Source organism: Dissoconium aciculare (assembly GCF_010015565.1).
Source record: "Dissoconium aciculare CBS 342.82 unplaced genomic scaffold K489scaffold_25, whole genome shotgun sequence".
Lineage (NCBI taxonomy): Eukaryota > Fungi > Ascomycota > Dothideomycetes > Mycosphaerellales > Dissoconiaceae > Dissoconium > Dissoconium aciculare.
In genome coordinates, this window is record NW_022984975.1 from 62,591 (window position 1) to 72,672 (window position 10,082).

At 50.4% G+C, this 10,082-nt stretch overlaps 3 protein-coding genes across 3 annotated transcripts; 1 reads left to right on the plus strand and 2 right to left on the minus strand.

The window, feature by feature from the left end:
* Positions 1-946: 946 nt before the first annotated feature.
* Positions 947-4,132, minus strand: K489DRAFT_137673 (kinase-like protein). The gene is made up of 2 exons (XM_033599102.1): positions 2,910-4,132; positions 947-2,851 (listed from the first exon to the last, which is right to left on the minus strand). Exons 1-2 carry the CDS (start codon positions 3,837-3,839, stop codon positions 1,262-1,264), a joined length of 2,520 nt encoding a protein of 839 aa, XP_033454960.1. The 5' UTR covers positions 3,840-4,132; the 3' UTR covers positions 947-1,261.
* A 547-nt stretch (positions 4,133-4,679) lies between these two features.
* Positions 4,680-6,846, plus strand: K489DRAFT_137633 (uncharacterized protein). Its single transcript, XM_033599101.1, has one exon. It carries the CDS (start codon positions 5,022-5,024, stop codon positions 6,633-6,635), a length of 1,614 nt encoding a protein of 537 aa, XP_033454961.1. The 5' UTR covers positions 4,680-5,021; the 3' UTR covers positions 6,636-6,846.
* Positions 6,847-7,814: 968 nt separating this feature from the next.
* On the minus strand, positions 7,815-9,726 carry K489DRAFT_385415 (uncharacterized protein). Its single transcript, XM_033606098.1, has one exon. The coding sequence runs from the start codon at positions 9,537-9,539 to the stop codon at positions 7,995-7,997; it is 1,545 nt and encodes a 514-aa protein (XP_033454962.1). The 5' UTR covers positions 9,540-9,726; the 3' UTR covers positions 7,815-7,994.
* Between the last annotated feature and the right edge of the window lie 356 nt (positions 9,727-10,082).

Here is a 10,082-nt window from a genome sequence, read left to right on the forward strand (position 1 = left end):
GAGGTCGTATGTGCAACAAATCGTCGACGAACCACATTTGAATCATGATAGAAGTTAATGACTCACTGGATTACGACCCCATTCCATTCCATCTGGATACCAATGAAAAAATTTGCAAACAAAGACGAAGTCTCATCCTGCACGACTGACGCGGCCCGCTGTAACCAGTGAAACGAAACCTCCGCCTTTGACAAATCTTTCGCATCCAAGTTGCCACAGCAGGGACTCTCAAGCTTGCTGAGTCGTTGATTTTTGGTCATATTTGAATTACCGGCTGGGAGCTTACGCCCGACCCCTGGAAGGTTTGTTGCACGAATTTCATTGGCAACGAATCAAGTTTCTGGCCACGCGTGGTCATGCTTCGTGATCATGAGCATCTCAGCGACTGATACTATTAGAACCACAGAACGACTCAGTGGGAAGATCAGTCGCTTGTTGTTGGTGACTTGTTGCATTCTGGCCACAGGCGCTTGACACTCTTTTGTTGTCGACCCAGCCTCTTTCGCCAGCTGGCAATTTTGTTGAGGTTTCCGAGCCGTGTTACCATAACACGTCGTCGTTCATACATCAGCATCATCTGACGATGTAAAGATTGCTATAAGTATCGGAAGAGAGAGAAAATGCAGCTCTGTGCTCAGTCATTTCTTTGACGATTCTCCCGAATGTGGCTGGAATGGCCTGCGTCCGTGAACAAATGACTGTACTCAACGACCATGACACGCTACCAAGACTTCTACGATCTCGTCTCATCGCAATTATGTTTTCTAGGTGTGTGGTGGTGACATGCTCCCACAACATCGCGAAAATTGGCATTTTCAGGGGCTGGTCAAAACAATCGTTCTCCCGAAAACAGTGACTAGGACTCGCCCCCGAGCGATTAATCTTGCAGGGCTGATCACTATGGTAACATCGACTCACAGGTTCCGTGCTGGCAGTCGCGCCATAAGTGTGTTTAACCCTTTGTGCCCGATACACCTTCATGTGAGGAGTGGCAACGGCAACTTGCATGGCACAGCACAATGAGATACTACCAATGGACTGAAGCGCTGGATATACGATGGGGAATTGTTTTCATTAATTGCCAGAGGTTAATAATAGCTTACATCGTTTCATTGTATATCATCCAAACATTCGAATACAGTACACAGTCTAAATTTGCTGTGAGTTTGCCCTATGTGGCTCTATGTAAACAGGAGTGGTGCAGCGAAGTTCAAGGTGCCACGTCGACTTCATCATCCAAATCACGTTTTGTTTCAACGAACTACAGGGAGGCCTTGACCCGTTTCGTAGAGCCGGCTTGAGCGTCAGTAGTGCTTCCCTCATCATCGTCTGGCGCGCGACGCTTCCAGCTAGAGCTTTCTAACAACTCAACGTGGATCAAGTTCTGGACAGCGCTGCCTGTAGACGCATTATCTGTCTGATCTTCATGATTGTGGTCACCTCCACACACGATCTCGCTTTGATGTTCAACAAAGCTTGCCAACTCGTCGCCTGACACCCTCGATGAAGTGTCAGTCGACGCTTTGACAGATTGCCCAGGAGCGTGCGCCGCAGTAGTCCCGACAAAGCTATCGTCAGAACCAGCAGTAGAAGATGGCTCGACCGAGACTTCATATCCAGCATCCGTCTCGATAGCCGGTGAAGTCTCATCGTCCATCTCGTTGACCTGCGGAGTCTCATCGTCCCACCCGAAAGCCGTCGAAGTCTCAGGCAACATCTCGATTGGGTGTGGCGTGACATTGTCCTTTTCATCTGGCAATACACGCACAGCCTCGCTCTCGACGAACCGCGGAGTCTCAACATAGTAAGACCCGCGATAATCGGATGGCTGGAAAAAGTCAGGATGCAAAGGCGCTCTGCTTCCACTGGGAGCTGGCGAGTACTCGTCGGGCTCCTCCTCTCCTTGGGTATCATCTATTTCCTCAACGCATGAAACAAACACCTGTGGAGTGTCACATTCAGTCGCACGAGGGGTGTTATTGCCACTTTCCTGATGAGTAGTAGCTTCAGAGGGGATGTTGTAGCACGGTCCCGCTTCAGCCGCAGGAGGCGCCGAGTCATCCTCTTGAGCGTGCTCGGCGATTGTGGCAAGGTTCTCTTCAACGGGCAGCACCGGTAAGTCCGTGATTGGTCCTCTCCCAGCCTCGTAGATGAATTCCCCTTCATTGCTCTTGCGGAAGAGGCCGATGTCGCAAGCATATTCGAGACATTGGGCGGCGGTGACTCTGTTTTTTGGATTTGCGTCCAGCATCGCTTTGATAATTTTCTTTTCGCCTTGGCTGAACTGTACGTTGCCGTCCAGTCGTGTCAGTTCTTCATTGACGAACCTGACATAATGATTCAGACTGAATCCCGCGGGTGTGCCATTATATTCGTGAGTCGCACACTCTCCGTGTAGCTCCTTCGCGAAATCGGGCCTGATGGCTTCCAGGAAAACCATGCCCAATGACCAGACATCGACCTTCGACGAATATCCCACCGGCTTCCTGCTTGTCTTATCTCTGTCATAGATCTCTGGAGCGAAATAGCCTTGAGTGCCGCACACTGTTCTCATCACTCCATTTGGGTTGGTACTTGCAAGATCAAAGTCGAGAATCACCACCGAAAAAGGATTGTCGCTCGATTCAATGGCAATGTTGAGAGATTTTAAGTCGCGGTGTACAACACCGCGCGCATGAAGCTTTGCAACGCCGCTTAAGAGCTGACGCATGAGATCACGGACCTTTGTAACCTCTAAAGGTCGCCGGTCACGTTCGCAGAGGAAGTGGTGGAGATCCCCACCCGAGTAGTACGGCATGAGTAAAGTTGGGGATGGCTGTTCCCAGAAGTCGAGCACGCGTGCTATGTTCGGCTACATGGCATTAGAAAGATGATATTCATCTGTATGGCTGACATGGTTGGCCACTTACGTGATTTAATTTCTGCATAGTTGCGACTTGCTCACGGGTCTTGGCTAGCCAGGCTTCTTCAGTCTGACCCGCCAATCTGTGATTCGCTCTTTGTGTGTGAAACGTCTTCTTTTGCACACAAACGTACCCTTCGCGAGTGTTGAAAGCCACAGTGACATGGCAGTGATCAACTTTGTACAGTGTTTGCATATCAATCATGAATGGAGAAACCTGACGGCCTGAGGGCGCGGCTTCAGTAGGCTGCATAGTGGTAATCCTACTTGCCAGACCCAGCCCATGCATTGGAGGTAGAGCATCTTGTGCCGCTTCACAGTACCGCCTCAACTTCGCTTCGTATTCTGGGTGTGGAGAGTTGTGGTTTGGAAAGTATATGTAGAATTTTGTGTGATCTACTTCGATTCGAATCTTTTTCCAGTCCACATCTACGGATCGAAACCGGCTGTGGAGGAAGAATCGATCTGAACGACGCAGACCGCTACAGTGACGTCCATAGGCGACGATGGTGCCGTGAGAAGATTGATCGAATAGCCAAACGCGATGTTGATCATCGATCTGAATCCTGCAATGCTCCGCGCTTATGTGACCAGTCCCGATCCCGACATAGATATCGCATACGTTTTTGTCGTGTCCAATCACCCATCCTTTGGCAGGATCTTTCGGCAGTCGATCCAGAGTCAAGACAAGATGGGCACCTCTTTGAAGATCTCCAAATTTGCCCGGGTGTTTATAGTCATTCAAGTGACTCTTGACATCAGTGTCAAGAAACGTATCAATTGCTGATCTTGGTTCAAAGTGGTGGGGATTCCAAGACCCAGTGAATGCGGGATCAAACAAAACCTCCGCGTTCACGAGGACCGCAAAAATGCTGTGATCTGCCATGGCTGCGGTGGTGCGTGAACTTTCCTGAATTGCTTGCAATCCCGCGCCCATCTTAAGTCTTTGATGCTCGCCATAGTCGATAACAGGAGCACTGTATGAAGCCTGTGTCGTTTGCTATCCCGGCGTCTAAGCAGTGCCGAATTGTGATGTGCGCTGGTTTGTGTTACACGAACCGTCCCAGCTCAGCTTGCACTGGCGCGTAGAGTGGTGAAGTATCACAGGACAAAAATAAAGAAGTACTTGAATACAAGCATTCTCACGAAATGCCGCAATCGAGCCTCCCGGATTAAGGCGCACTCTTGTGGAATGATCTGTGTAGAGTGATCCCTGTCCAGCCAGCGAATTATTCGGTCACGTCGCACACACACCTTCGATCAGGAGGCATGCGCATTCCAATCTCCAATGCGTGACATTGCTCAGGCGGCATTTTAGTCAGGCGTACATCAACTTTTATTATGGCTGAGCGCAAGACATCATCTCTGCCCATGACATTTCTCTCGTGGAAATTTTGAAAGATAAATTGACGTGACTCGTGGCGAGCGCATATCATTTGTTTTCTCAGTCGCTACATCGCACGCATTCCTGGATCTGCCTTGCCATTCTTGCGTCTTCCATATCGAAAGCAGGCATCATGAGTTTATGCGGAGATGGCGAAGAAGATCGCCTCGTCGGCGGGTCTAGGCCACACCCTTCGAGAGAGGATGAAGCGCAAGTTGACTACGTGATGGCCAATATGACTCGAGAGGGCGTGTAAGATGATCCAAGCAGGCGCGGCTGAGAGCCCAGACGAGATGCCTGATGTGCTGACTCCATACGGAAGGACGTTTAAATATACAGGACCTGGAGAGATGAACTTGACTCACAATCAGCTTCTGATCTTGAGTGCACGGCTTGAGTGAGATTCATCGTCCCTTGGCGTTTGATGCACGTCAAAGGCATCCTTCATGTGCTGATCTACCATGTGCAGTAAACTCAACAGAGAGGAGCATGCAGCGAGTCTGACCCGCCCGGTAGATGCCGAAGAACTCGCTCGGAAACTTAGGTGAGTACTGTTCGATACATGCAGTCATGGAGCGACGACTCATCATCATCGTCTGAAGAGAGCGTACCCCGTCCGTAGCTTCGTGGACAAGTGAAGACGAGCGACGTCTCACTGAAATCGCCCGAGTACATCTCGAGAGCGAGAACTTTCCTTTACCCTCTTCCGACGAGCTCGAGCATCCTTCAGAGCGAATGATCTTGATGGAGAAGTATTTCAAACGTCATGGCCTGCAAAATCGCGGGGGCACTTTCTTGCGGTATCTGAGCTTTCAGTGGGAGCAGTTCCGAGCTTGGCAGCCCGGTAATCGATACATCGTTGATCAATCCCGTCTATCCCCAAGCCTCAGGCAGCCTTCGTGGACTCTGGACGCGCATATTGCAGAGTATCATCGTCTCAGGGAAAGCCATGGTTATAGCAAGATTGACTTTCCCTTGTCGAAAGACATCGCCGCGCAGAGCCGACTGACGACGTGGTGCGAATTTCAGTGCAAACATCTGTACACTCACTTCGGCCTTCAAGATGAACTGGAAGACGAAGAGAAGGCCGTTGCCATCGCGAGAGCTGGTACGAACCCAAAATCTTGGCCGCCAGAAGCGTATGAGGTATTTCGAGATGCCACATTGCTGGCAATCAAAGAGCACAAAGCTGTCCTGGACTGGATAGAAGAGCAACGCCAGGTACTGGCTGGCGAACCGACAGTCGGCAATGGCAACCCATGGCGAGGCGCTGAGCCTCCAACGACAAAGAATCGAGGCCGCGCATCTGCGACGGCAAATGCCCCCTCGCCGACCGCTCGAAATGCAGAGGCATTTACGACAATGATGAAATCCATGGGACTCATCCGATCGGTGAGCAGATCGCTAACACCAGAAATGCCGCCGAATGAGGAGGTCGCGAGGAGATTTTCGGAAGATTCTGGACCAGCCTTGTCACCACCGCCGAGGAACGTGATCGGCTTACAATCGTTGCCCGAACCGCCAACACAACCAGAAATGTCGGCGAAAACGAGATTCATACTGAGGTATATGGGATGTCCTGTTCCAGCCTTGTCACCTTCGGCGGGAAGCGTGGCTGGCTTACAGACGATGCCCGAATCGGTGACACCACCAGATATGTCGCCGGCGTCGAGGGCCGTAAGCAAATGGTTGGCAGGTTCTAATACAGGCTCACCACCACCACCCCTGGGGAACGTGATCAGCACAAGCGTGCACCCACGACCGAAGAAGCACACTTCTCCGGAAACCCATGTATCCGCACAACAGCCAGCATCTGGGCATGTACTCCGAAGCGCGGTACAGACTCAAAGCCAAGAGCAGGCTCAGAGCAAGACACTGTCACGGGCTCGAATTCCCGCACTGAAGTCAGGGGCTGTCCAGAAAACAAGGTCTGTTGGAAATTCATCAAAAAGCCGAAAGAGAAGGTTGTCCGAGAACGCACAATTGATTGTGATTGCGCAATCCGTCGAGGAGGCAGATTTGAGTGAGGTCGCGGAAACTGCGGAGATTGCCGAGTCTGTCGAAGGACCAGAGCCTATTCCAGAAGATAAATCAGTCAAGAAGACAAATCCGAGCAAGAAGGCTGCGAAGATACCTCGTCCCAGCAGAACCACCAGCAAACCTGTTGCGAAGAAAATAGAAGTCAAGGCCTTGCTTCCGGGCAAAGCTAAGGCTCCGAAAGTACAACGCGATCAGAAGCGCAAGATCGCAGGCAGAAAGGGACCAAATATCGAGACCGCTGCCACCGTCACCACCACCCGCGGAGGCCGCGTGGTAAAGAAGCCTGTGAGGTATGGGCTTGAACAGTGAAAGTTCTTGAAGAGGAGGAATTGCACGCAGATTGATCTCAGCGAAATCTTTGGAATCTCGTCAATGTTGATTATGATTGTGTGATATGGAAAATATTGCCTTTCTTGGAATCATGAAAGAGGAGGAATAGTAGACAAATTGTCTTCTGCAGGTGAGGTTGGACTATTGTTTCTTCGCCAGGATGTTTGTGTGTTCACTTCGAAATTTTGCTACGCAGCGTTTCAGCAGGTAGTACAGGCGCGTCAAGACAGCCAAGCAGAGCGATCGAAGTTGCTCTGCTTCGTTTAGAGCTCTCATGAAAGAGGAGGGATAGTACGCAAATTGTTATTAGCAATATCTTTGTTTTCGTATTGAATTTTATACGGGTGGTTTTTCAATTTGTTTGCGCCAAACATTTTCATGGGGAAGATCCTTGGATATGATCAGTGGTACAAGCGCTTCGAAAGTTCGAATGACTTCTCCTGGTATCCCAAGATCTTGCTCTGCATTGCACGACGAAGATTTTCGGACGTGACTAGCAGTACAGGCGCTTCAAGGTTTCGATGGCCTTTATCAGTTTTCAAAGACGAAAAATCATGAGTCAAAGTGCAGACATCCTTGAATATTATTAGTATTACAGGCGCTCCAAGACTCTCATCAACTTTCCTGGGTGTCCCAAGACGTTTCTTGAAATTGTGCACTCCGCCGTCCTTCACATGGCAAAGCTCGTGACCGCAGAAGATGATAGTCAAGGCCAGACGATCCCTCATGCCTGCATACGCGCCGCACGGAGATTTGACTTGAGCAAATTCGGTCGCAATTGGCATTCAAGGTTCCAGAGAGATCCAGGTTGTCCCTTGTACATCACGTAGCGTATCGCGCTGTGCATCATCGTGCACAACATCGTCACCTTTCACATTATCGTTTCATGCCTTGTCGCACGATCGTAACTTCCTGGGAAACGAAGGACGATCATAAATAGCATAAAACTGTGAAAGGTAGGTACAACTGCATCGCAATGGCCGGGCGCTTGATGATAGTCTGCGAAATGTCAACGGGACATGTTGTCTGAAGAAGCACCTCTTGCCCGCGGAGGACGCCTCAGGCTCTCGTGGACATGGCGAAACTCAGAACTCTCTCGGAGTCATACAGTGCATACTTGTCGGCGTGATAAAATAGGTCAGGGAAGTAATCAGAAGAGAAATCTTTCAAAGTGCTGTCGAGACAGCAAGGAAATATATGCATTAAAACAACAATCGCTGTGCAAGAATCGAAGTCATATGCTATGCCATGCTTATGCTCAAACGCTCTCGAAAGATGAAATAAAGAACCCCATCAAAGTGTACATGTGTCGTAACACAGGCGAACCTCTAAACAAGCTCATGCCGACGCAATCGACATGTCCAACAAATCCTCCGCATACTCATCAAGCGGAATAATACGAAATCGATCACCCCACTGCTTACTCCACGAGCGCTTCGTGTAGAGAGCAGAGATACTGCGACTCCAGCTCAGAAGCTCGACCGTCCACCCGTGCTTTAACGCACGCTCCAATGTCTTCAAGAAGCCATCGCTGTACTCTGCTTCTGCAGCATCACCCGTCGCGAGGACAATAGTGCCTGGCTTACCAGGATGATCCAACACTGACTCGCAAATTTTCAAATGCAAGATTTCATCGACGCCTTGTTCGACCATTTTCACACGGTCAAACTGAGGTGCTGATGCAGTGCCGGTGTCAGAACCAGATGTGTTTCCCGAGCTGTACTGTGCACGAGAGGATTTTGAGCGGTAGGGACTTTTCAGTTTGCGCGCCTCTTCCTGCTCTTTGAAATACACTTGACGTTCGGTCAACTGTCTGGCCTTTTCAACCTTTTCGAGGATGCTGCATTGGTAGCCAACAGCTTTGGCTTTGTCAAATGCTGGGAGGTGAGGTGTGGAGCCCACAAGAACACGCTTGGCTACCGGACGTCGTCGTTCCATGAGCAGGGCGAGAGAGTCGAAAGATAGGTCGGCGCGAGGAATCCGCACGTGGTCTGGTATGCCTCGAGAGAGCTTCATCTCTTTCATGAAACCGATGAAGATGTTGCTCGCGTCAACAAATATGTGAACGCCGTTTGGGTCATTGTTATGTGTTGTCAAATTCATGGGAGCCACGAGGGTCTTTCGATCCTCGGGAAAGTTCTTCATAATGCGTGTGAACAGATCCCAATCCTTATCTTCTGGTGCTCGAGCTACCTTGGGCTCAATAGAGCGCGGTGTTTGTGAGATGGGTTTCTTTATACGATGCTCAGTCTGCATCGGCCTTCCTCCGCCAGCCAAAGGTTGTACAGATGCAGGCAGAAACGCCAGCTTTGGTTTGGGTGTAGGTGTGTTGGGAGCAGTAACGCTGGCATCTTTGAGAACGCTTAGCGGCAGCTTATTCGTGGCAGTAGTATCACGGGTTATAGTGGTTTGGGCTTTCGCATTCACCTTTGCTGGCGCGGTGGCGGGTGCTTTGGGAAATAATGGTGACGCTGGTCGTTGTGGAGTGACCTTTTTCTTCTTAGGTGTTGCGGAACCTGCTTTAGTGACAGGTGTGTTTGAGATCTTTGCCGCCTGAGTATTCACAGCTTGGGTCTTGTCAGCCGGCTTTTGAACACTCTGCGCGAGAAGCTTTGGCTTTCCCTGCTTTGTCTGTTTTGGCGGAAGATCAAGGGCACAATTGACTAGTGGTGTCGACAGAGCGGCAGGCGTTGCTGGCTCTGACAGCGCCGGTGACCCAAGAAAGCTCCATACGTCTCCGAAGTTGCCGAGACCGGGCAGTTGCTCGACATCTCGTGATGGCGTCGCAGGCAAAAGCGACACGTCCCAATCCTTGAGAAACAATGGCTCGTGCTGTTTGGTGATGTCGAGCACGCGTGAGAAATCGCCCAGACTAAGCGCCATGGTGTCCGTGAAGGTGGAGGAGCGGCGGCTATGGGAGAGGTGGAGGTCGAATGGCGGTGATGATGAGAGAAGAATGGGTCAAGAGGGAGGAGGAGGAGGTCGAAGTGAGGAGAGGCGATCAGAAGTCATTGAGCATTGAGTTGTGTAGTGGAATGCGGGCAAGTACTGTCAAAGTAATGTACATTCATCAGGCGAGAATGAATCATGGAGCTCTGACACAACAACGAGGCGAGAGTGAGAGTCGGGCTGTGTTAACGTACCCTACCACCGAGCCGGTCACACCACCGAGCCGGTCAAAACGCGCCCACAACGCGTCTTCGAGCTTCTTCCTCTTATTATATGACAATATTTGCCTACAATGCTCTCTCAAACTGAGGGAAGACTTTCTTTAGCCCTTCAAGCATATATTACCCACCAAGTTCCATCTCTTCGAGCTGCAGCAAATGCATACGACGTTCCATTTGAAACCCTCCGCGAAAGACACCTCGGCATCCACCCACGCGCGCAAACCCTTGCGAACTCGCGTAAACTCAACAATAATGA

Excerpts from the sequence above, each read along its gene's own strand:
- K489DRAFT_137673 (XM_033599102.1), bottom strand. The coding sequence starts at position 3,839 with ATGGGCGCGGGATTGCAAGCAATTCAGGAAAGTTCACGCACCACCGCA. Across the intron at positions 2,852-2,909 it reads CTATGCAGAAATTAAATCAC|CCGAACATAGCACGCGTGCT; the intron begins GTAAGTGGCCAA and ends AATGCCATGTAG.
- K489DRAFT_137633 (XM_033599101.1), top strand. The coding sequence starts at position 5,022 with ATGATCTTGATGGAGAAGTATTTCAAACGTCATGGCCTGCAAAATCGC.
- K489DRAFT_385415 (XM_033606098.1), bottom strand. The coding sequence starts at position 9,539 with ATGGCGCTTAGTCTGGGCGATTTCTCACGCGTGCTCGACATCACCAAA.